We start from the raw sequence: 26,664 nt of genomic DNA on the forward strand, positions 1-26,664 counted from the left end.
ATACACCTGCTGTGTGATGTGACCTCACAGAAAGAAGTCCAATGCGGTCAGGTCAGGTGAGCGTGGAGGGCACTCCACACAGCCACCATACCCAATGACTTGTAGGAAGGTCTCCATGAGGTATCGCTTCACGTCCGCAGCCTTGTGAGTTTTACACCTTCTAATCACAGCATTTCTGTATGCAAGGTGTGGATTCGTATATTGAATTGATGATGCCCTACAACTTTGTAATTCACTTTTTTTCTCTATCTCGTTCCGTTTTTGAGATAAAAATGCTAACTTCGTTGTTTTCCACCAGGTGGCGCTATAGGTGGTTTCATTGCGTAGCGCATGGCTACTTTACTATATCTAGACACCACTTCTATGCCTATAGCTGCCGCCGTTCTCAAGTTAATGGCAGTGGACAGGATATGGGTAGACACACTGTATACTTCTCAAAGCAAAAGGGGTCTTAGATCAATTGTACCCAGTCTTAGCACAAAGCTCTCCTCTGTCATCAGTTTGGTACAATGTATCCGTGCAGATAAAATGTGTTGACCACATATGAATGGTCAAGACCGGATGCAGTCTAAGGTCATGTGCCCACGGGAGATTGTACCTGTGGACTTTTCTGCAGGTATTTCCGCAGGTTCATGCAACTCCCCGGAATCCGCAGCTATCCATTGTTGCGGTAAACCTGCAGAAACAGTGCAGATTTTGTGCGTAATTCCTGCCCTGTATCTCCATAGTGGAAAGGCAGGAATTCCGCAAATAATTCCGCATGAATAATTGACATGCAGTTACGTGCAGCCGTGGGAAATCCGCAAATACCGCAACATTGATACAGCACTCCCCAAATCCCATAGGATAACATGGGAAGTGTCTGTACTTGCGCACACCCACGGATTTATCTGGAAAATCTAGAAAATCTGCGGGTTTTCCGCCACAAAATCCGCAGTTACTTTCTCCCGTGGGCACATAGCCTTAGGCTACGTTCATATGGTACTTTTTTTTTTTTCTTTACTATAGGCAAAACCTGCTCTCTTGGCAGTAAAGAACCTGCTTCCAAATATCAGATTTTGTTGCTTTTTTTTGCTTATTAATTTTGTAATTTGAGTACAGTAAATGTTAGTTTTATTCACCAAAAACACAGGATTGTGCGTTTTTTGCAGCTTTTTTTTGCACTTCCTCATTGATTTCTATGATGAAAAAAATATGTTCAAAGAGTTTACATGCAGTTTTCAAAAACGCATGAAAAAAACCCCCAATCGTGTCCATTCCATTTCTGAATTTTCATGGCTTTTGCTGGAAGAAAGCAGCTTTTAATGTGCAGAAATAATGGCAAAAAAACACTGTGTGAACAGAGCCTTATAGTTTTTCTGAGGTGAGGAGTATTAGGTTTGTGCAGGTTTTTAGCTTTTTGGTGGAAACATTTTGACTTTCTCACTAGTATCAAGATTACGCTTGCTGTCAGTGAATGAGGACACTACTGAAAGGTAGCAGGATGTTTATGCTATGAATAAAGGGATTATTGGAAGAAGACACCCCCTTACCTTAAGCTATAGGGATGTCTGAGACCCCGTTCTGTTAGGCCCCCATGCACATTAGACTAACGTCCGATGAATCCAGCGATATTGATTGATTGGTTGGATGAATGTCTAATGTGTATGGGGGATCCTGACATTATTGTCGGAGGAGATAGAGATCCGACAGATCCGATTTTTCGGCCTCAGGATCCTTTTGTTCTCTAAGGCCGGTTTCACACATCCGGCTTTTTGCCGGAATCGGCGCACACCAGTACAGTGTATACAGTACAATGGCAGCGCCGCAGCGTCCGGGTCACATGACAGCATGTGAACAGGAATATCCCTATAAAGTCAATGAAACTGAATTCAAGGAATTAAAAAAACTACCGCAAAAAAAAATAAATAAAACACGGGGACCAAAGTGTCTAAAAGAATCTAGAAAAAAAAAAAGGTCAATCTTTATTTTCTGCAAATTAGTGATATTCAGCCAATCTATATATTAACATCATATAAAAAAGTAACACAATCTCATGTAAAGCTTTAAATTAGCAGAACTATATATACACATCAGGCCGTAGCGTTACAACCGGCATACGAACGTCCGAGCCTCCTCACGACTGACCATCCAAGAGTCCATAGAGCTAACCGCTATGGAAGATCAAGACGTCGTGAGGACCCCAGACTCCTACAAACATCCATTGGGCCTTGGAGTCATTCAGACCAAAACAAGGGGCATTTGTTGCTCCTACGAAATTCCGCAAAAATGTCCCGATGGCTCCCGCGGTCCGTGCAAATATCAACTCGCAATTTGTTTTGAGGGTTCATTAATACACCCCACGTAATATATATTCATATTTTTTTTTTCTGATTAGTCTTCTGTAGAAAATAGTTTCGGGGTTACGAGAGTCTTTGAGATTTTCATCTCGAGATCCTAAACAATGTGTCTATTATATGGCTCCAGAAGCTGGAATCGCTCCATTCACTGGAAGAAAGGAGAATTGTCTCGAGACGTCCAGACTAAACAGATGGTGGCGAGACAGTCGGGGGGAGATGTCACTGAATGGAGAAGCCCTTGAAATGGGAAGTCGACCATGAGATGCAGTCTGTAGCATTGGAGTGCGTCAAATCGAGATTTCCGATGTGACTTTTTCTAGATAAATTTAAAGGAGTGTTTCAGAAATGTGCCCACCCCGCGCACCTCCGAGGAGCAGATGTGTCTGTGCAGAATGTCAAGTGGCATGTGAGAGGGCAGCTCGCTGCGGGCATCAATGACGGAGAAGGATTCCAGTGCGTGGGATGATGATGGAGGAGAAGGCTGGCGAGGGGCTCCGGAGAGATGCCGCTCATTTTTTGCATTCTTGAAATATCACGTTTCCTCGCTTTGTACAGACTTTTAAGATGCAAAACGTCTACAGCAGCAGTAAGACTTATAGCATAGAGGGATGGGGGATGGGGGGGCTGGAAAGGAGCAAGGACGTGGGCACTTTTTTGGAAAGACGAAGGTCCACTCCATTCTCATGAGTGTCATACAGACAAAAACAAGGTTTAGTGAAGCAATAAGACCCCCGACCCAACAGGAAGGGTCTCGCCTTCCATACTGGAGGATCTGTGACCTGGGGCACCATGTACCGTATAGTTACCCGTCCACCATGGTGACACTTCATAGGGCACTAACCACAAAACTTCGAATTACATTTTTTGTCACATGGATCTGTCATAGCGTCCAATCCTTCAGATTTCAGTAGAGGTGACCGACAATCTAATATTCCACGGGGGCTATGAAATCACCACCGAGTACTTGATCATGGCAGTGATAAAAGCCGAATACTGCTTGGGTCGTCCTCCAGATATCGAGAGCTCAAGAACCTAGCAAGATCCTTCCATTATCTCCAATTTTGGCTTGTGCAATGTGGACGATTCCTTTAAGGCCTCATTCACACATCCGTATTTGCCAAAAACAGGAGTGTCCATCTTTCAATGATTTGTTTTCTCTGTATGTTCCACTCCTGGATTTGGCAACAATCACGGATGGAAAAAGCCTGACGTGTGAATGAGGCCGAAGGGCTCGAGAAATCTGTAGACGATGTTTGGTCTGTATGTAGTCACTTTGGTGGAGAGGTGCATGAAGTAGAATCCATAACGGCCGCCATATTGTATCATGATAAATCCAGTGCGTTTCCATTTCACATTGTATGTGGTGGCCATGTCTACACGATGACCGGGACGTCCAGTGTGTGACGGGCGAGGCACATTGCAGGTGGGATACGTGTATGGCAGGAACACGGCGTCTCCTAATCCTGGAGGCCGTGGATAAGGATCACTGACCATAAGAGCAAAATAAATGATACCGGGGGGGTAAGATGATGCAGCTAATGGAAAGTGCTCTGAATTATGCTCCGGTTACTCTTTCACTTCCACAGGAGAACAGCAGAGGGCGTGAGAGGTGAGCAAAGCGTGAATATCCTGGAAGGATGGCCGCTCCCTGCAGTCTCTGGCCCAGCACTGCCGCATTAACTCATAGAGGGACTGGGGACAGGGCGGAGGCCGGGAGAGGTAGACCTGCCGAGGAAAGGAGAAGGAACACATCAATGATAGCATGCACAGAGAATACGCATGCCGGGGGTGGAGTACTCTCTAACAATCAGACCCAGGTTTTACAACCACTGGCGAACCAGCTGCTGCCAAACTACAACTCCCAGCATGTCCAATAGCGCCTAGGTTGTGTATAACATATTTGATGTTGCAGTTTGGCCTTAATAACTAGAAAGGGGCTGAACTGCAATAACAGGCACAGCCTGTAAGCAAGAGGGGTGCTGTTTCTGTAAGATTAACAAACCCTTCTTTTCTAATATTAGACAGCCCTTTCAATGTGCATACAGTGACTGCAGCAGCAGAATAGTGAGTGCAGCTCTGGAGTATAATACAGGATATAACTGAGGATCAGTACAGGATCAGTAATGTAATGTATGGATATAGTGACTGCAGCAGCAGAATAGAGAGTGAAGCTCTGGAGTAGAATACAGGAGGTAACTCAGGATCATTAATGTATGTACACAGTGACTGCACCAGCAGAATAGTGAGTGCAGCTCTGGAGTATAATACAGGAGGTAACTCAGGATCAGTAATGTATGTATACAGTGACTTCACCAGCAGAATAGTGAGTGCAGCTCTGGAGTATAATACAGGAGGTAACTCAGGATCAGTAATGTATGTACACAGTGACTGCACCAGCAGAATAGTGAGTGCAGCTCTGGAGTAGAATACAGGAGGTAACTCAGGATCACTAATGTATGTACACAGTGACTGCACCAGCAGAATAGTGAGCACAGCTCTGAAGTATAATACAGGAGGTAACTTGGGATCAGTAATGAAATGTATGTACAGTGACTGCACCAGCAGAATAGTGAGCGCAGCTCTGGAGTATAATATAGGAGGTAACTTGGGATCAGTAATGAAATGTATGTACAGTGACTGCACCAGCAGAATAGTGAGTGCAGCTCTTGAGTATAATACAGGAGGTAACTCGGGATCAGTACAGGATAAGTAATGTAATGTATGTACACAGTGACTGCAGCAGCAGAATAGAGAGTGCAGCTCTGGTGTATAATACAGGAAATAACTGAGGATCAGTACAGGATCAGTAATGTAATGTATGGATATAGTGAATGCACCAGCAGAATAGTGAGTGCAGCTCTGGAGTATAATACAGGATGTAACTCAGGATCAGTCATGTAATATATGTACACAGTGACTCCACAGCAGAACAGTGAGTGAAGCTCTGGAGTATAATACAGAATAAGTATTTACATGATGACTCCACCACTAGAATTATAAACACAGCTCTGGAGTGTAATTCAGCTTTATCAGTACAAACGTATTAATCTGCATTATCTTCTCAGAGTTCACATTGCACAGATAGAAGCTTTATGCTTGGTGGGATTCAATCACAAAAATAAAGCCACTGGCTGTCCCCATTCTTACTGCCATACTCACCTGTTTCTTTCCGTCCCTGAAAACCTCCCCGGCATTCTCAATCACGTCTTCATCATTCAGCTCCCCGTACGGCTGCTCTTTACACAACATGAAGATCTCCCATAATGTGACTCCAAAGGCCCAGACGTCACTGGCTGTGGTGAATTTACCCTATAGATTTGAGCAGTAGAGGGAAGAGTCAGTGTTTCTATTAGAAGCTGTCCAATGAAGTCTGGAATAAAAATCTGGAAAACAACCGATGTGGCCACCACTCCAGCTTCCATAAAGGTTTCACATCTGCCAGTCACTCACCATGAGTATACACTCCCAGGCCATCCATCGGATCGGCAGCACCGCCCGGCCCTGTATACGGTAGTAATCTCCGGCGTACAAGTTGCGGCTCATACCGAAGTCGGCTATCTTAATGGTGAGGTTTTCGCCCACCAGGCAGTTTCGAGAAGCGAGGTCCCGATGCACAAAATTAAGCGATGACAGATATTTCATACCGGAGCAAATCTGCAAGGCCACGTGGAGAAGGCTGGGGTAACTGAGGAGAAGATGGAGATACGATCACACAATGTGGTATTGGCATGGTCTATGAAGCTGGCATCCAGAGCTACACCCTCCAACATGTGGTAGTCTAAAAACTACAACTCCCAGCATGTCCATTGTGGCCCCTGGCACCCATGGGTGAAGTTTGATTTCACTTTGTGGAGAAATGGCTCTTGGTTGTGTGGCACTGCTATGGGGGTTGTAGTTGGGCCTACACTACAGTTGGTGGAGGCCACTGGCCAAAACATTTGATGGAGTCCCATTTCTGGGAGCCACAAACCCTCTCTACTGAAGCTGGATATTTGGGGGACACATTGAGAAAGTGATACACCTCATTAGTCTTCTGAAGTAGATGGGGGCAGCAAATGGCCACTCCATTTTCCCAAAAATGAGCAGAGGATGTATGGTAGACTACAAGCTAATGATATTGTGAGTCCTACAAGGTAAACGGAAGAGCAAATACCCAGTACCCACCGGAAAACTAATTCTCCAGTTCCCCTTGTGATTTTAGGATACTCCTCAGAAGTACTGGCCTGGTCTGGAAATGCCAGTAACAGGGTTGTGGTCTAGGCCCTGGGACATGTGCTGTCTGCCCTCTCCAAACTCTGGCCCTGGTGGTATGGTGCCAGTTTTGGTGGGATCTGTAGCAGGTCAGACATCAAATTGCCAAAAGATCCAATATCCAAGTGTAGGATTTCTTCACCTAATACTCGGAGGGTTGTGTCCGTCCTCCATGCGCTCGTCCTCCTCGGACAACTCGTGGGCAGTGAGGAACTGGTTGAGGTCTCCATTCTCCATGTACTCTGTAATCATACACAGCGGATCCTCGTCCAGACAGGCCCCCAAAAGGCGGATGATGTGGGGGTCGCTCAGACGGGACAAAATCTTCAGCTCCTTCAGGAAATCGCTCCTGAGATACAACAGAGAACAAGTAGAGATCAGGCATGACGGCAAGAACCTGACAGGGCGATGCCAAGACCTCAATGGGTGCCGGCTGGTGGATTACTGGTACGTAGCGTGCGCCATGGAAAAGTATTAGGGGAAGATCATTTAGTGACAAAAATGTACAATTGGTGCAGGAAGGATGAATTTGATTGACCGAGGTACTTTTTCACAATGTAACTATGATGCATTCAGTTACATAATCTGTACTGCAATGCTTCATTTACCTGGCATTTTTATTTGCATCCGCCCGTAATAATTTCACCGCCACGAGAAGACTCCGGCCTTTGCGCATGTTGAATGGGAACTGAAGAACTGGCAGCTCGTGGGGATTCACAACCTCACACAGGTGAACCTGGAAAAGAGCGGGAAAAATCACACGACGTACAACTATGATATACCGGGAGGTGTCAGCAAAGGAGTGAATGATGAGAGGTAATATGTGGGAAGGGAATCGCCACCTTCCGCTTTCAAAAATATGATTAATAAGACAAATAGGAATTTTTAGGCCATGTGCCCACGAGACGCTCGTACCTGCGGATATATTCGCAGGTACGGCCGCATGTTTCCCGCAGCTGCCCGCCGGCATCCGCAGCTATTTTTAGCTGCGAGTTTCCAGCGGAATAGCTGCGGGAAACATGCGGAGTTTCATGCGATTTACCTGCGGACGTCCCGGTCTCTATCTCTATAGCGGAGGGCCGGGATCTCCGCAAGTAAATCCGCATGAATAATTGACATGCAGTTAGGTGCAGCTGAGGGATCTCCGCAGGAGATTCCGCATCCGCACTTTCCGCAGCGTGGACACAGACACTCCCCATGTTCCATAGGGTAACATGGGGAGTGCCTGTACATGCTAGAACCTGCGGATTTATCTGGAAAATCCAGAAAAATCCGCAGGTTTTCCGCGGCAAACTCCGCAGCAAAAAGCTCCCGTGGGCACATAGCCTTAGTCTGTTTTCGGCTTAGAGTGAAAGTCAGACAGGTTACAAGTGTCGTGTGCCTGACAGCCCTATAGAATATGTGACCGCTGTTAGATAAGGGAGTGTGGGAGATTCTGATGGGCATCACGTGAATGTAACGATCGCAACCTTTTACAGTGCACCTAAGCAGTGGTAGGTCAGTATGGCTCATAATTAGGGATGAGTCGATCTGTGGAAGTTCGGGATCACCCATAATTTGGTTAAAAATTTGGTTAAGGACCCGGACTTGACCTGAACTCGACCCCGGACCCCTTATAAGTCAGTGAGGACCCGTACGTCTGTACTGTTAAATGGTTGTAATAATTCTCTCTCTCCCCCCCTCTTCCCCTCTGTCTCTCTCTCAATCTTTGCCTCACTCTGCAGCCCTCCCTCTCCCCCCGCTCTCTTTCTCCCCTTCTCTCCCCCCACTTTTCTCTCTTTCCCCCTCTCCTCTCTCTTTCTCCTTTCTCCCCAAAGCTTTGTCCCCCCCTCTCCTCCCACTCTCTCCCCCTCTTCTGTGTCCCCCCTCTCTTTCTCCTTCCTCTCCCCCACTTTTTCTCCCCTGCCTCTCTCTCTCCCCCCAACTCTTTCTCCTCCACTCCTCTTTTTCTCTCCTCTCCCCCACTCTCTTTCTCCCCCCACTCTCTCTCCCGCTCTCTCTTCTCTCTCCCTCCCCCCACTCTTCTCTCTCTCTCTCTTTCTCCTCTCCCTCCAAATCTTTCTCTCCCCCCACTCTTTCTTCCCCTCTCCTCTCTCCCCCCACTCTCTCTTTCTCCCCCTCTACTCTCTCCCCCACTCTCTATTTCCCCCTCTCCTCTTTCTTTATCCCCCCTCCTCTACCCCACTCTCTTTCACCTTCCTCTCCCCCACTCATTCTCCTCTTCCCAACTCTTTCTCCCCCCTCCTCTCTTTCTCCCACTCACCTCTCTCCCCAATTCTTTCTCCTCCCGTCTTTTTCTCTCCTCTCTCCCCACACTCTTTCTCCCCCAGTCTCTCTCCCTCTTCTCTCCTCCCCGCTCTCACTTTCTCCCTCCCCCCTCTTTTCTCTCCCGCTCTCTCTTCTCTCTCTCCCCCCTCTCTCTCCCCCCCACTCAAGCTCTCTCTCCCCTTCTCTCCCTCTCCCCCCTCTTTCTACCCTCCACTCTTCTCTCTTCTTCCCTCCCCCCACTCAAGCTCTTACCCCTTCTCTCTCTGCCCCCTCTCTTTTTGCCCCCCCTCTTCTCCCTTCCTCTCTCTCCCCTCCCAAGCTCGCACTCCCCTCTCTCACTATTATCATCGCTCTTCTCTCTTCCCCTCCCCTCCCTCTCTATACCTATCCCCCCTTCTCTCTTTTTTTTCCCCCCAGACTGTCCTAAAACACTAATAGTAGCAGCTATGTCATACTATTCGCCTTCTCAGACGGCTTTAGTAATCAGATTTCCTGAAACGAGACCTAAGTGGGGAAACAAGAAGAAGGTCCATAATCTCTGCTGTCCAAAATCCCGAAATGTCTATCTGCTATATCCTCCTTCTTCTCCTCTCGCTTCCTAAAGCTCAATGTGGCCAAAACTGAACTAATCATCTTTCCTCCGTCTCACCTACACTCTCCACCTAATCTATCTATTACAATAAATAACACCACGCTCTCGCCAGTACCCAAAGTTCGCTGCCTCGGAGTGACCTTTGACTCTGCCTTATCCTTCATACCACACATCCAATCCCTCACCACCTCCTGCCGTCTTCAACTCAAAAATATTTCCAGAATCCGCCCTTTCCTCAATTTGCAATCAACTAAAATGCTAGTGCATGCCCTCATAATCTCCCGCCTCGACTACTGTAACATCCTCCTCTGTGGCCTCCCTGCCAACACGCTTGCCCCTCTCCAGTCCATCCTTAACTCTGCTGCCCGACTTATCCACCTCTCTCCTCAATACCACCCCGCTTCTCCTCTCTGCATGTCCCTCCACTGGCTTCCAATCTTCCACCGTATCCAATTCAAACTTCTAACACTGACCTACAAAGCTGTGCATAATCTTTCCCCTCCGTACATCTCCGAACTACTCTCCCACTACACTCCAACACGTCACCTCCGGTCCTCCCAAGATCTCCTCCTCTCCTCCTCTCTCATTCGCTCCTCACACAACCGACTCCAAGACTTCTCCCGAGCATCCCCAGTCTCCTGGAACTCGCTGCCTCAACACGTCAGACTATCCCCTACCCTTGCAAACTTCAAACGGAACCTGAAAACGCACCTGTTCCGAAATGCCTACAATCTACAATGAACTCGCTGCCGCCCGACCACCGTGCGGAGCTGCCGCCCGACCACCGTGCGGAGCTGCCGCCCGACCACCGTGCGGAGCTGCCGCCCGACCACCGTGCGGAGCTGCCGCCCGACCACCGTGCGGAGCTGCCGCCTGACCTACACCCCACCTATTGTCTCCTCCCCATAATCCTATAGAATGTAAGCCCGCAAGGGCAGGGTCCTCTTCCCTCTGTACTAGTCTGTCTACTGTAACTTGTATACGTATTTTGTATGTAACCCCCTTCTCATGTACAGCACCATGGAATTAATGGTGCTCTATAAATAAATAATAATAATAATAATAATAATAATAATAAAAAATGGCTAACAGGAAATAATGGTCCTGATGGACGTCTGTCAGGAAATCCTAAGGAACACATCAAAGCCAAGAAAAACAGGCCGCTGACACACAGTTTGGTGCCAAATCGGCAATAAAAAAGGACAAAAAAAAAACCACTACAAGAAAGTAATAGAAGAAAACTAGAAGTAGATGAAGGGTAGAGAAACTAACACATACTTAGGACCCGCTTCCTCATTTGTGGGGGGGTTTAATTCCCTTTCCTTTTTTTTTTCTTTTTTAAATCATTGATGGTTTTTGCCCCAAACCCTTCAAGATGGCGCATGCAGTTCATGAACTTTGTTCAAAATCAGAAATGGTTTTTGTTTTTTTTACTTTTTTTCCTTATTTGTGCCATTTTAGGGAAAAAAAAAAAGTCAGCTAAAATGTCATACAATTTGCAAAATATGTTTCAGGTGTACATAAAAATCACTCCATGAGAAAAGTTTAAAAAAGTTTAAAACTTTAAAACTAAAATAAAAAAAAAACCACAAAAAAAACCCGTCCATAATGGGAACTATAAAAAAAGAACAAAAAAGAGCAAAAACATAAAATAGAGCTATAAAAATGCAAAAAAAAAATCACAAAAAAGCATACATGCAAAAAAGAATCAGATCCACCGTGTTTACATAGTGATGACCACTTACCTCTCCAAACTGCCCTTCCCCCAGCTTCTCCCGGAATAGAAGATGCCCCCGTGGGAACTTGCTGAGGGGCAGTTCTTTGGAGGTGAGCGTGTCGGCGGTCAGGGCTGGCACAGCGTAGGTGTTACCCCCCGTCACACCCTGCAGCGTGACAATATCGGCTTCAGCATAGTGAGGGACGCTCGGGGGGCACAGCATGGGCAGCTTAGGGGACTCCAGTTCTCTGTAACCGCCTTCTGGGGAGAGAAGAAGAAGGGTAAAGTAGGGAGGTTATGAAGAGAGGCGGACAGGAGCGAAATAAAGAGATAGTGCAGGAAAGGTGAGAGAAAAGATGGACGTTCCTTATGATGTGGACCCCCACCTATCTCACAGCTACATATCATCATGGCTCCTGCTATGGGTCTGCCTGTGAAGGAGGACTAGTCCTGGGTGGACTCGGTGGAGAACTGGTCCAGCACTTTAATAGGGGGTCTTTTGCACAAGTATTTTTTTGGGGGGTGGTGTTCCCCTTTAACTATAATGAGTTCCCCATGACAAATCTGACTGTCCCAGCATAGCAGATACTAGGTCCCTGTGTAAACAGGATAGTAGGAGATTCCGCGGACTCTCCAGTCCTTGAGAGACAGATAGAGGACAGTGAAATGGAGAGTTGGAGCCTCCCGAAGCTCCGGAGTGACAGCCCCTTACCCTGGCTGTTGATTGGCTTAGCCTGCACGCCACCAGGCTCTGTGATTGGCCGGCTGTAGGTGGAAAGCAGGAGCTCATAGGCTGGGTTGTTTAACAGCAGAGCTGGAGAGACACATGCAGAGTATATAGTGTACACCGCCATCAACATGCAGACACCGTGTGCACGGAATTAGATAAACACGCATGCACATGTACATACCACCCCACAACCCCTCTGTTAATACACTGAACAGATTTAGTCACCGAGACCCCGGATTATTGCACTTGTAGTAGACAATCTTCCAATATACATTCTGTATGGTTTCTTTCTATTTTTTCAAAATCTCTGCTTGCTGCCATTGAATAGGAACCTTTGTTTGGTTACTGGTCATGTGACAGATGCAACGACTGATAACTGCTGTAAAGAGCGGTGCATGTCAGTCACATGATTAGTAAGCGCGAGACTAGTCATCTAAGCCACGCCCCTTCCTCTGGCCACACCTCTTCATAATTAAAAGGGATATACCATAAATGTCTGATAATCGCTAGTGGTCCAAATCTATCCTCAGGATCACCATCACACCTATAGAGGTGGACCCCAAATCTGGGGCATTACTATCAGGCATTCATGGCATATCCTATGTCAGGAAGAATACCCCCTTAAGACAATATTATGTATTACATTCTCTTCACCTTCACATATATACAATATCATGCACTTAGTATAATACCGCTACACACATGCATATATTATTTACACAGGATATTAGCCCTCTAGACACAACACAACACACACGACGTGCACCATCCTTTCAAGTGCGCACTCACCTGCTCCATCAGAGTTTGGGCAGAGGGCAGCCATCTTGGCAAGGGGGTTGTGACTTGGCTCTTGGTATTCCCCATCCGATGTTAGGATGCGCTCGTAGCGGCTGCCATGTCTAGATGCCAGTGAAAGGTTCTGAGTGTTGTTGATGACCACGGTGTCGGAGGGGAGGGACAAGCGGGTGGTGAGATCAATGTCCGAGGGACGGTGCTGAGCCTGGAAGATGCCCAAATAAAAGTAAGTTAAATTACGTAATAATATGTCCTGTTTTTTTAATTTTCTAGAGCAGAAGTTTGTGCTTCAGAGCTGCTCTTCCTACTATAAATGGCTCTAAATGAAGATAAATCCTGTTCTATCAGTTCTTAGAGCGACACTTTTTACTTCAGAGCTGCTTTTCCTACTAGAAATGGCTCTAAATGTAGATAAATCCTGTTCTTTCAGTTTCTACAGCTGCACTTTGTAATGCAGAGCTACTCTTCCTACAGTAAATGGCTCTAAATGAAGACAAATCCTGTTCTATTGGTTCTTAAAGCAACACTTTTTACTTCAGAGCTGCTTTTCCTACTAGAAATGACTCTAAATGTAAATAAATCCTGTTCTTTCAGTTTCTACAGCTGCACTTTGTAATGCAGAGCTACTCTTCCTACAGTAAATGGCTCTAAATGAAGATAAATCCTGTTCTATCAGTTCTTAGAGCAACACTTTGTACTTCAGAGCTGCTTTTCCTAACAGAAATGACTCTAAATTTAGATAAATCCTGTTCTTTCCGTTTCTACAGCAGCATTTTGTACTTCAGAGCTACTCTTCCTACTATAAATGGCTCTAAATGAAGACAAATCCTGTTCTATCAGTTCTTAGAGCAACACTTTTTACTTCAGAGCTGCTTTTCCTACTAGAAATGGCTCTAAATGTAGATAAATCCTCTTCTTTCAGTTTCCAGAGCGGATGTTTGTGATTTAGAGCTGCCATTCCTAGCGTAAATAGCTCGAAATGTAGAAACAAGAAGGGAATTTTGTTACTTACCGTAAATTCCTTTTCTTCTAGCTCCTATTGGGAGACCCAGACGATTGGGTGTATAGCTACTGCCTCCGGAGGCCACACAAGAAGGGAATTTTGTTTACTTACCGTAAATTCCTTTTCTTCTAGCTCCAATTGGGAGACCCAGACAATTGGGTGTATAGCTATTGCCTCCGGAGGCCACACAAAGTATTACACTTAAAAGTGTAAGGCCCCTCCCCTTCTGGCTATACACCCCCAGTGGGATCACTGGCTCACCAGTTTTAGTGCCAAAGCAAGAAGGAGGAAAGCCAATAACTGGTTTAAAGACCAATTCAATCCGAGGAAACATCGGAGAACTGAACCATACCACATGAACAACATGTGTACCCGAAAAAACAGAAAAACCCCGAGAAAACAGGGCGGGTGCTGGGTCTCCCAATTGGAGCTAGAAGAAAAGGAATTTACGGTAAGTAAACAAAATTCCCTTCTTCTTTTTCGCTCCTAATTGGGAGACCCAGACAATTGGGACGTCCAAAAGCAGTCCCTGGGTGGGTAAAAGAATACCTCGTGATAGAGCCGTCAAAGAGCCCTTTCCTACAGGTGGGCAATCGCCGCCTGAAGGACTTATCTACCTAGGCTGGCGTCTGCCGAAGCGTAGGTATGCACCTGAAAATGCTTGGTAAAAGTATGGAGACTCAATCAGGTAGGTGACTGACACACCTGCTGAGCCGTAGCCTGGTGCCGTAATGCCTAGGATGCACCCACGGCTCTGGTAGAATGGGCCTTCAGCCTTGAGAGAACCAGAAGCCCAGTAGAACTGTAGATTTCAAGAATTGGTTCCTCGATCCCCCGAGCCAGGGTGGATTCAGAAGCTTGCGACTGTTTACGCCGACCAGCGACAAGGACAAAGAGTGCATCCGGGTGGCGCAGGAGCGCCATGCGGGAAGTAGAACCTGAGTGCTCTCACCAGAACCAACAGATGCAAATCCTTCTGAAATTGATGGACTGGACGAGGACACAAAGAAGGTGAGGTGATATCCTGATTGATATGAAAGTGGGATACCACCTTAGGGAGAAATTCCGGAATCGGACGCAGAACTACCCTGTCCTGGTGAAGGACCAGGAAGGGAGATTTGTATGAGAGCGTTGCTAGCTCGGAAACTCTCATAAGAGACGAGACCGTTACTAGAAGACCACTTCCCGAGAAAAGCGGGAAGGGAGACCTCTTTCAAAGGCTCGAAAGGCGGCATCTGGAGAGCAATTAGAACCTTGTTCAGATCCCAGGGCTCTAACGGCCGCCTGTACGGAGTGCTGAGAAGACAAACTCCTCGTAGGAACGTGCGTACCTGAGGAAGTCGTTTCTGAAAAAATACAGATAGCGCTGAGACTTGTCCCTAAAGGGAACTGAGCGACAACCCTTTTTCCAACCTAGATTGCAGGAAGGAAGGAAACATAGACGATGCCACCGGCCAGGGAGAAACACCCTGCGCCGAGCACCGAGATAAGAATATCTTCCACGTCCTGTGGTCAATCTTGGCGGACGTTGATATGCTAGCCTGTCTCATGGTGGCAACCACGTCCTGAGGTAATCCTGACGACACTAGGTTCCAGGACTCAAAGCCACACCATCAGGTTGAGGGCCGTAGAATTCAAATGGAAGAATGGCCCTTGAGACAGCCAGTCTGATTGGTCTGGTAGTGCCCTCGGTTAGCCTACCGTGAGGCACCACAGAACCGGGAACCACAACATCCTCGGCCAATCTGTAGCGACGAGGATGGCGCGGCCGCAGTCGGTCCTGATCTAACGCAGCACTCTGGGCAACAATGCCAGAGGTGGCACATAAGGTAGCTGGAACTGCGACCAATGCTGAACTAAGGCGTCTGCCGCCAGAGCTCGATGATTGTGAAACCGTGCCATGAAGCTGGCACATTGTTGTTGTGCCGTGACGCCATTAGATCGACGTCCGGCCTCTGTCAGCGGCGCCAGATCTCCTGAAACCCGTCCGGGTGAAGAGACCATACTCTTTCGGCCACACCCCGGCGACTTAGGAAGTCAGCTTCCTAGTTTTCCACGCCTGGGATGTGAACTGTGGATATGGTGGATGCCGTGTCTTCCACCCACATCAGAACCTGCCGGACTTCCTGGAAGGCTTGCCGGTTGCGCGTTCTTCCTTGGTGGTTGATGTATGCCACCGCTGTGGAGTTGTCCGACTGAAGTCGGATTTGCTTGCTTTCCAGCTGCTGTTGGAAGGTTTGTAGGGCAAGATACACTGCTCTGTGTTCAAGAGCATTGATCTGAAGGGTGGACTCTTGCTGAGTCCCCGTACCCTGAGCGCTGTGGTGGAGAAAAACTACTCCCCACCCTGATAGACTCGCGTCTGTCGTAACTATCGCCCAGGATGGGGATAGGAAGGACCTTCTCTTTGACCATGAGGTGGGAAGAAGCCACCACCGTAGAGATTCCTTGGTCGCCTGAGAAAGAAAGACGACTCTGTTGAGGGAGGTCGACTCCCCGTCCCATTGGCGGAGAATGTCACATTGTAGTGGACGCAGATGAAACTGCGCGAGAAGAACTGCCTCCATTGCTACCATCTTACGTAGGAAGTGCATGAGGCGTCTTAATGTGTGCGACTGGTTCTTAAAGAAGAGATTGCAGCCCGTAGTGAATGCTGTTTGTCTAGCGGAAGCTTCACTATCGCTGAGAGAGTATGAAACTCCATGCCTAGATATGTTAGCGATAGGGTCGGAGTCGGATCTGACTTTAAAAAGTTGATGATCCACCCAAAACTCTAGAGAGTCTCCAGCGCAACGTTCGGGCAGTGTTGGCATGTTTCCTAAGAGAGTGCCTTGACAAGTAGATCGTCTAAATATGGGATCACAGAGTGACCCTGAGAGTGCAGGACTGTGACTACTGCTGCCCTGACCTTGGCGAAGACCAGTGGGACTGTCGCTAGCCGGAAGGTAGAGCTACGAACAGGTGTTCGTCTCCTATAACGAAGCGTAGAAACGCTAGTGCTCTGGATCAATCGGCACGTGTGGATAAGCATCCTTGATGCCTAATGATGCTAGGAAATCTCCTTGGGACATTGAGGCGATGACATGGCGGAGGGATTCCATCCGGAACCGCCTGGTGTCCACGAGCTTGCTGAGCAGTTTTAGATCCAGAACGGGACGGAACGGCCCGTTCTTATAGGCACTGCAAATAATTTGGGGTAAAAACCGTGACCTTGTTCCTGAAGAGGAACGGGGGTCATCACTCTTTCTGCGTATAGAGTGCACCCTGTTTGCAGAAGAGCAGCGGCTCGGCCGGGAGGTGGAGAAGTTCTGAAGAATCGAGTTGGAGGACGAGAAGTGAGCTCTATCCTGTACCCGTGAGACAGAATGTCTCACACCCAACGGTCATTGACCTATGGCAGCTAAATATCGCCAAGGCGGGAGAGCCTGCTACCGACCGAGGATGCGGAGAGAGGAGGCCGCAAGTCATGAGGAAGCCGCCTTGGAAGCGGGTTTTCAGACTGTCTCTTTTTTGGGCGTGACTGAGCCCGCCAAGAATCTGAGCTCCTCTGATCCTTTTGAGTCCACATTGGACGAGGAAAAATGGGACCTGCCCGAGCCTCGAAAAGACCGAAACCCCGACTGCCACCTGCTCTGTTGGGGTTTGTTGTGTCCGGGCTGAGGAAAGGATGAATCCTTACCCCTGGACTGTTTAATGGTTACATCCAAACGCTCACCAAACAGTCGGTCAGCAGAAAAAGGCAACTGGTTAAGCATCCTTTTTTGGAAGCAGAATCTGCCTTCCATTCACTTAACGAGCAGACCAGGCTCTGCTTAAAAACACGGAGTAGCGGAGGCTACTGCCGCACGGTTCGCAGAGTCTAGGGCAACCTGAATCGCGTAAGAAACAAATGCAGACATTTGAGAGGTTAAGGATGCCACCTGCGGCACAGATGTACGTGTAACCGTGTCAATCTGTGTAAGACAAGCTGAAATAGCTTGGAATGCCCCAAGGGTGAGAATGCTGGAGCCAACGGTGCGCCGACAGCCTCATAGATGGATTTAGACCAGAGATCCATCTGTCTGTCAGTGGCATCTTTAAGTGCAGCTCCATCTCCCACTGCAACTATGGATCTAGCTACAAGCCTGGAGATTGGAGGATGCCGCTTGGGACACTGGGTCCAGTCCTTGACCACGTCAGGGGGCAGGGATAACGTGTATCCTAAGCCGTTTGGAGAAGCGCATATCTGGATAAGTGTGGTGTTCCTGGACTGCCTCTCTGAAGGCAGAGTGGTCCAGAAAAATACGTGAAGCTGACTCCTCCACTGGAGGAGCTGGGTGAGAAATAACCAACATTCTATTGATGGACGCTATAAGATTATTCACTATGGCGTCACCATTAGGTGTATCCAGATTGAGAGCGGTCTCAGGATCAGATTCCTGAGCCGCTACTTCCGCCTCAGTACACAGAGAGTCCTTCTGCTAGGACCCTGATGAAACCGAGGGCCGCTCATAGTGAGCCCGCTTAGGCTGTCTGGGACTGACGTCTGTGCAGAGCCGTGACTCTGGGATGCATGTGACATTCCCGGAGCTGTTAGTTGTTCACACTGAGGGGGGCCATGGATCAATGATTCAACAGTGCCCATGTTGTGAGAGACATGTCCGGACTGCTAGGCTTCTAGTATCATAGCCATAGTCTCAGAAAATCTGTCAGTAAATACTGCAGACACCGTCCTCATCCTCTGGCCATTAGCAGAGACTCCGGCTGAGTTGGATACAATGGGGGTCTATGTAACCTGCCGGCCGTATAGCCGTACATGCTGTACCGGCTGCATAGAAAAACATGTGGTTCTGCACCTTTGTTTTACACAGAGAATATGCTGATAACTCCTCCGCACAATCCAGGAGGGTATATACAACGTGCGACCAAACAGTGCAATGTATATAGTACAAGCATATCTATAAGTGCACTTCTGCACTAGTGGGGTTAGCACCAACAGGTGCTGCTTAACGCCTGTTACAGCGATTGTGTGACTATCAGAATGCCAGGGTCTTCCACACTTGTCTCTGTATCGTACAGAAACTGACACTAATGGCTGCCGGCGTCCTGTATAGAGAAGGAAGCCGTGGGCGTGCCTGAGAAAGTGCGGGAATCCGGTTTCACAGTGCACACAGTGAGAGGGGTGGAGTATGCAAAACATACTCCAGCTCTCAGTGCTGCTGTGCTATGCAGCGTCACGCCCCTACCCTGACTGTCAGGCCTGTGGGCGGTAACGAAGGGAGACTAGGCCCAGAAGCCGGGGACTCGAGTTAATAAGCGCGGCCGGCATATCAGTGCTGGCCGGCGCGGAAGTCCCCGGCGCACCACAAATCCCAGCGGCGCCTTCAATAAAACGGCAGCGGCGGTTAGCGCGGTAGTCACCCAATACACTAACACACCCAGCAACGCTGTGGTGTGCGATGGCACTAGTGCGGACAGCGCCGCTGTCCCTGGCGCACTAACACACCCAGCAGTGCTGCCGTGTGTCTGCGCGGTCCCCACAGGGACACCGAGTACCTCCATGTAGCAGGGCCATGTCCCTGAAGATACTCCGCTCCATGTCCAGCAGATACCAGGGGCTGTGGATGGAGCACGGTCTCTGTGCCTGGAGACCGATAGAATCCCACTTCACCCAGAGCCCTGTAAAAAGGGATGGGGAAGGAAGCAGCATGTGGGCTCCAGCCTCCGTACCCGCAATGGGTACCTCAACCTTAACAAACACCTCCGACATGAAGTGGGGTGAGAAGGGAGCATGCTGGGAGTCTGTATAGACCCTCTTTTCTTCCATCCGACATAGTCAGCAGCTGCTGCTGACTAAACAGTGGAGCTATGCGTGGATGTGTTGCCTCCTTCGCACAAAGCACAAAACTGGTGAGCCAGTGATCCCACTGGGGGTGTATAGCCAGAAGGGGAGGGGCCTTACACTTTTAAGTGTAATACTTTGTGTGGCCTCCGGAGGCAATAGCTATACACCCAATTGTCTGGGTCTCCCAATTAGGAGCGAAAAAGAAAGTATTACACTTAAAAGTGTAAGGCCCCTCCCCTTCTGGCTATACACACCCCGTGGGATCACGGGCTGCTCAGTTTTAGTGCTAAAGCAAGAAGGAGGAAAGCCAATAACTGGTTTAAACAAATTCACTCCGAGTAACATCAGAGAACTGAAAACCGTTCAACATGAACAACATGTGTACCCGAAAAAACCAAAAATCCCGAAGGACAACAGGGCGGGTGCTGGGTCTCCCAATAGGAGCTAGAAGAAAAGGAATTTACGGTAAGTAACAAAATTCCCTTCTTCTTCGGCGCTCCATTGGGAGACCCAGACGATTGGGACGTCCAAAAGCAGTCCCTGGGTGGGTAAAGAAATACCTCATGTTAGAGCTGCAAAGACAGCCCTCCCCTACGGGGAGGCAACTGCCGCCTGCAGGACTCTTCTACCTAGGCTGGCGTCCGCCGAAGCATAGGTATGCACCTGATAATGTTTGGTGAAAGTGTGCAGACTCGACCAGGTAGCTGCCTGGCACACCTGTTGAGCCGTAGCCTGGTGTCGTAATGCCCAGGACGCACCCACGGCTCTGGTTGAGTGGGCCTTTAGCCCTGAAGGAACCGGAAGCCCAGCAGAACGGTAGGCTTCAAGAATTGGTTCTTTGATCCATCGAGCCAGGGTGGCTTTGGAAGCCTGCGACCCTTTGCGCTTACCAGCGACAAGGACAAAGAGTGCATCGGAGCGGCGCAGGGGCGCCGTGCGGGAAATGTAGATTCTGAGTGCTCTCACCAGATCTAACAAATGTAAATCCTTCTCATACCGATGAACTGCATGAGGACAAAAGGAAGGCAAGGAGATATCCTGATTTAGATGAAAAGAGGATACCACCTTAGGGAGAAACTCCTGAATGGGGCGCAGCACTACCTTGTCCTGGTGGAAGACCAGGAAAGGAGCCTTGGATGACAGCGCTGCTAGCTCAGACACTCTCCGAAGAGATGTGATCGCTACCAGAAAAGCCACTTTCTGTGATAGTCGAGAAAGTGAAACATCCCTCAGAGGCTCGAAGGGCGGCTTCTGGAGGGCAACTAGTACCCTGTTCAGATCCCATGGATCTAACGGCCGCTTGTACGGGGGTACGATATGACAAACCCCCTGCAGGAACGTGCGCACCTTAGAAAGTCGTGCTAGACGCTTCTGAAAAAAGACGGATAGCGCCGAGACTTGCCCTTTAAGGGAGCCGAGCGACAAACCTTTTTCTAACCCAGATTGCAGGAAAGAAAGAAAAGTAGGCAATGCAAATGGCCAGGGAGACACTCCCTGAGCAGAGCACCAGGATAAGAATATCTTCCACGTTCTGTGGTAGATCTTAGCAGACGTGGGCTTCCTAGCCTGTCTCATGGTGGCAACGACCCCTTGGGATAATCCTGAAGACGCTAGGATCCAGGACTCAATGGCCACACAGTCAGGTTCAGGGCCGCAGAATTCCGATGGAAAAACGGCCCTTGGGACAGTAAGTCTGGTCGGTCTGGTAGTGCCCACGGTTGGCCGACCGTGAGATGCCACAGATCCGGGTACCACGACCTCCTCGGCCAGTCTGGGGCGACGAGTATGACGCGGCTGCAATCGGATCTGATCTTGCGTAGCACTCTGGGCAAGAGTGCCAGAGGTGGAAACACATAAGGGAGCCGGAACTGCGACCAATCTTGCACCAAGGCGTCTACCGCCAGAGCTCTTTGATCGCGAGACCGCGCCATGAAGGTCGGGACCTTGTTGTTGTGCCGAGACGCCATTAAGTCGACGTCCGGCACCCCCCAGCGGCGACAGATTTCCTGAAACACGTCCGGGTGAAGGGACCACTCCCCTGCGTCCATACCCTGGCGACTGAGGAAGTCTGCTTCCCAGTTTTCCACGCCCGGGATGTGAACCGCGGATATGGTGGATGCTCTGTCCTCCACCCACATCAGAATCCGCCGGACTTCCTGGAAGGCTTGCCGACTGCGTGTCCCTCCTTGGTGGTTGATGTATGCCACCGCTGTGGAGTTGTCCGACTGAATTCGGATCTGCTTTCCTTCCAGCCACTGCTGGAAGGCAAGTAGGGCCAGATACACTGCCCTGATTTCCAGAACATTGATCTGAAGGGTGGACTCCTGCTGAGTCCACGTACCCTGAGCCCTGTGGTGGAGAAAAACTGCTCCCCACCCTGACAGACTCGCGTCTGTCGTGACCACTGCCCAGGATGGGGGTAGGAAGGATCTTCCCTGTGATAAAGAGGTGGGAAGAAGCCACCACTGCAAAGAGTCCTTGGTCGTCTGGGAAAGGGAGACTTCCCTGTCCAGGGATGTTGACTTCCCGTCCCATTGGCGGAGAATGTCCCACTGAAGTGGGCGCAGATGAAACTGCGCAAACGGGACTGCCTCCATTGCTGCCACCATCTTCCCTAGGAAGTGCATGAGGCGCCTTAAGGGGTGCGACTGACCTTGAAGGAGAGACTGCACCCCTGTCTGTAGTGACCGCTGCTTGTCCAGCGGAAGCTTCACTATCGCTGAGAGAGTATGAAACTCCATGCCAAGATACGTTAGTGATTGGGTCGGTGACAGATTGGACTTTGAAAAGTTGATGATCCACCCGAAAGTCTGGAGAGTCTCCAGCGCAACATTCAGGCTGAGTTGGCATGCCTCTTGAGAGGGTGCTTTGACAAGCAGATCGTCTAAGTAAGGGATCACCGAGTGTCCCTGAGAGTGCAAGATTGCTACCACTGCCGCCATGACCTTGGTGAAAACCCGTGGGGCTGTCGCCAGACCAAATGGCAGAGCTACGAATTGAAGATGGTCGTCTCCTATCACGAAACGTAGAAAGCGTTGGTGCTCTGTAGCAATCGGCACGTGGAGATAAGCATCTTTGATGTCTATTGATGCAAGGAAATCTCCTTGAGACATTGAGGCAATGACGGAGCGGAGGGATTCCATCCGGAACCGCCTGGCGTTCACATGCTTGTTGAGCAGTTTTAGGTCCAGAACAGGACGGAATGAGCCGTCCTTTTTTGGCACCACAAAGAGATTGGAGTAAAAACCTTGCCCTTGTTCCTGAAGAGGAACAGGGATCACCACTCCTTCTGCTCTTAGAGAGCCCACCGCCTGCAGAAGGGCATCTGCTCGGTCGGGATGTGGGGAAGTTCTGAAGAACCGAGGCGGAGGACGAGAACTGAACTCTATCCTGTACCCGTGAGACAAAATGTCTGTTACCCACCGGTCCTTGACCTGTGGCAGCCAAATGTCGCAAAAGCGGGAGAGCCTGCCACCGACCGAGGATGCGGAGAGAGGAGGCCGAAAGTCATGAGGCAGCCGGCTTGGAAGCGGTTCCTCCGGTTGCTTTCTTGGGGCGTGAGTGAGCCCGCCAGGCATCTGAGCTCCTTTGCTCCTTCTGAGTCCCTTTGGACGAGGAGAATTGGGGCTTGCCCGAGCCTCGAAAGGACCGAAACCTCGACTGCCACTTCCTCTGTTGAGGTTTGCTTGATCTGGGCTGGGGTAAGGAGGAGTCCTTACCCTTGGACTGTTTAATGATTTCAGCCAATTGCTCACCAAACAGTCTGTCTCCAGATAGTGGCAAGCTGGTTAAACATTTCTTGGAAGCAGAATCTGCTTTCCATTCCTTTAACCACAAGGCTCTGCGCAAAACCACAGAGTTGGCGGACGCCATTGAGGTACGGCTCGTAGAGTCCAGTACCGCATTGATAGCGTAGGTCGCAAACGCAGACATTTGCGTAGTTAAGGACGCCACTTGCGGCACTGCTGGACGTATGATAGAGTCCACCTGTGCCAGACCAGCGGAAATAGCTTGGAGTGCCCACACGGCCGCGAATGCTGGAGCAAACGACGCGCCGATAGCTTCATAGACAGATTTCAACCAAAGGTCCATCTGTCTGTCATTGGCATCTTTAAGTGAAGCCCCATCCTCCACTGCAACTATGGATCTAGCTGCAAGTCTGGATATTGGGGGATCCACCTTTGGACACTGGGTCCAGCGTTTGACCACGTCAGGGGGAAAGGGATAACGTGTATCCTTAAGACGTTTGGAGAAACGCTTGTCTGGATAAGCATGATGTTTCTGGACTGATTCTCTGAAGTCAGAGTGGTCCAGAAAAGTACTCAATTTACGCTTGGGATACCGGAAACGGAACTTCTCCTGCTGTGCAGCTGCCTCCTCTGCTGAAGGGGCTGGGGGAGAAATATCCAACAGTCTATTGATGGCCGCTATAAGGTCATTTACCATAGCGTCACCATCAGGGGTATCTAGATTGAGAGCGGTGTCAGGATTAGATTCCTGATCACCCACCTCTGTCTCCTCATACAGAGACTCTTCTCGCTGAGACCCTGACCAGTGTGATGACGTCGAGGGTCTTTCCCAGCGAGCCCGCTTAGGGTGCCTGGGACTGTCATCCGAGTCAGAGTCTTCAGCCTGTGATGCCTGGGACCCCCTTGAAGTACGGATTAGTTCCAACTGAGGGGGACCGGGGAGCATAGACACAGCAGTGTCCATGGTCTGAGTAACTGGCCTGGACTGCAAGGTCTCCAGGATTTTTGTCATAGTCACAGACATCTTATCAGCAAAAACTGCAAATTCTGTCCCCGTCACCGGGGCAGGGTTCACAGGCGTCTCTGCCTGGGCCACTACTACCATAGACTCTGGCTGCCGAAGTGGCACGGGGATTGAACATTGCACACAATGGGGGTCATTGGAACCTGCCGGTAGATTAGCCCCACATGCGGCACAAGCAGCGCATACAGCCTGTGCCTTGGCACCCTTGCGTTTTGCGGATGACATGTTGTTGTCTCCTCAGAGCAATATAGGGTATAAGCCAAGAAGCGACCGTACAGTGCAATATAAATATATATGGTACAGGGAAAAAGTACACCAAATAACACTGTGGCACTAGTGGGGCCAGCACTTATGTGCAGCTTACCGCCCGCATAAACGCGGGTGTGTGGTCGCCAGAGCCCCTTGTCTGAGTCCCCCAGAGCCTGTGTCCGTTCTCCAGCCAGACTGCATGCAGGAATGGCTGCCGGCGTCCTGTGGAGAGGGGCGGGCCCTGGGCGTGTTCAGACCAAGAGCGGGAAACTTGCGTCCCACTGTGCCCAGTGAGAGGGCTGGAGCATGTAAATAAGACTCCAGCCCTCGGCGCTGACTATAGAACAGCGTCTCTCCCTTTCCCTGATTGACAGGGTGGGGGCGGGAACGAAGCGGAGCTAGGCCGCAAAAGCCGGGGACTAGATTTATGAGCGCTGCCGCCGTAAAAGCGCTGTCAGCGCGAGTCCCCGGCGCACTACAAGTCCCAGCCGCGCCGCCGCTCCCGGAGCGGCCGGCGCGGTAGTTCCCAACACATAAAATCACTCAGCTAAGCTGCAGTGACTCTAACCCCAGCGCGCAGCGCTACTGTCCCCGGCGCACTAGCACACCCAGCAAGTCTGGAGTGTGCGTGGCCTGTCTGTGCGGGGACACAGAGTACCTGAATGTTGCAGGGCCTTGTCCCTGACGGTACTCAGCTCCTCCAGCAGGGTCTCTGGGTCTGTGGATGGAGCCCGGCCTCAGGGTTTGGGGGCCGGTAAGATCCCACTTCCACAGAGCCCCTCAGGGGGATGGGGAAGGAAAGCAGCATGTGGGCTCCAGCCTCCGTACCCGCAATGGGTACCTCAACCTTAACAAACCGCAAGTGGGGTGAGAAGGGAGCATGCTGGGGGCCCTATATGGGCCCTCTTTTCTTCCATCCGATATAGTCAGCAGCTACTGCTGACTAAACAGTGGAGCTATGCGTGGATGTCTGACCTCTTTCGCACAAAGCTTGAAAACTGAGCAGCCCGTGATCCCACGGGGGGTGTATAGCCAGAAGGGGAGGGGCCTTACACTTTTTAGTGTAATGCTTTGTGTGGCCTCCGGAGGCAGTAGCTATACACCCAATCGTCTGGGTCTCCCAATGGAGCGCCGAAGAAATCCTGTTCTTTCAATTTCTAGATCAGTAGTTTGTGGTTCAGAGCTGCTATTCCTACTGTACATTGCCTTTAATTGTAGATAAATCCTTTCCTTTGTGTCTCCAGAGCAGAAGTTTGTACTTCAGAGCTGCTCTTCCTACTATAAAATGGCTCTAAATGAAGATAAATCCTGTTCTATCAGTTCTTAGAGCAACACTTTTTACTTCAGAGATGCTTTACCTACTAAAAATGGCTCTACATGTAAATAACTCCTGTTCTTTCAGTTTCTACAGCAGCACTTTGTACTTCAGAGCTGCTCTTCCTACTATAAATGGCTCTAAATGTACATAAATCCTCTTCTTTCAGTTTCTAGAACATCAGTATGTGCTTCAGGGCTGCTAATCTTACTGTACATGGCTTAAGTTGTAGATAAATCCTGTTCTTTCAGTTTCCAGAGCAGAAGTTTGTACTTCAGAGCTGCTCTTCCTACTATAAAATGGCTCTAAATGTACATAACTCCTGTTCTTTCAGTTTCTAGAGCAGCAGTTGGTGCTTCAGAGCTGCTATTCCTTCTGTAAACAGCTCTAAATTTACATGTAGTCTTCTGCACCTCTACAAGGGAATCTTGCAGTGTTTGTGTCGTGTTGCACCAGTGGGTTGTCAGACACATGATGGTTTCACCCACCTTCCCCAGTAATTTCTTCCAGCGCTGCCTCCATAGGATTAGGATAATGACGACCAATAGGAGCAGGATGATGACCACCAGACAGCCAATCAGAATGGAGGTATTGCTGCTCTCATCCTTGACTATTGGCTGGTTTATCCGGTTAACACTGACGGCCTCTATGGCAGAAAATAACGGAAAAGGTAAATAAGAAATAGCGCCACTCCTGGAATAGTCTGGGATTACAGTATTCAAGTGAATTGGATTGAGCTGCAATACCAGACATAGCCTACAGATAAGAGTGGCGCTGTTTCTGGAGAGGGGGGGGGGGCAACAAATTA

The 26,664-nt window shown here is 49.3% G+C and overlaps 1 protein-coding gene across 6 annotated transcripts in view; it reads right to left on the reverse strand.

Moving 5' to 3' along the window:
• Nucleotides 1–1,931: 1,931 nt before the first annotated feature.
• The window catches only part of DDR1 (discoidin domain receptor tyrosine kinase 1), an 88,309-nt gene continuing 63,576 nt past the window's right edge, over nt 1,932–26,664 (reverse strand). For 3 of the 6 annotated variants that reach the window (XM_075323421.1, XM_075323422.1, XM_075323420.1), the window contains exons 10-18: nt 26,345–26,502; nt 12,687–12,897; nt 11,880–11,981; nt 11,196–11,428; nt 7,199–7,326; nt 6,733–6,939; nt 5,790–6,024; nt 5,499–5,648; nt 1,932–4,064 (exon numbers count right to left, since the gene is read on the reverse strand). In XM_075323421.1, coding sequence (XP_075179536.1) covers nt 3,906–4,064; nt 5,499–5,648; nt 5,790–6,024; nt 6,733–6,939; nt 7,199–7,326; nt 11,196–11,428; nt 11,880–11,981; nt 12,687–12,897; nt 26,345–26,502 — 1,583 coding nt within the window. In that variant the 3' untranslated portion in view covers nt 1,932–3,905. The remainder of the gene's footprint in view (nt 4,065–5,498; nt 5,649–5,789; nt 6,025–6,732; nt 6,940–7,198; nt 7,327–11,195; nt 11,429–11,879; nt 11,982–12,686; nt 12,898–26,344; nt 26,503–26,664) is intronic. The other 3 variants (XM_075323423.1, XM_075323425.1, XM_075323424.1) reach the window with 3 other exon arrangements.

This window comes from Anomaloglossus baeobatrachus, chromosome 9 (genome assembly GCF_048569485.1).
Source record: "Anomaloglossus baeobatrachus isolate aAnoBae1 chromosome 9, aAnoBae1.hap1, whole genome shotgun sequence".
NCBI classification, from domain to species: domain Eukaryota; kingdom Metazoa; phylum Chordata; class Amphibia; order Anura; family Aromobatidae; genus Anomaloglossus; species Anomaloglossus baeobatrachus.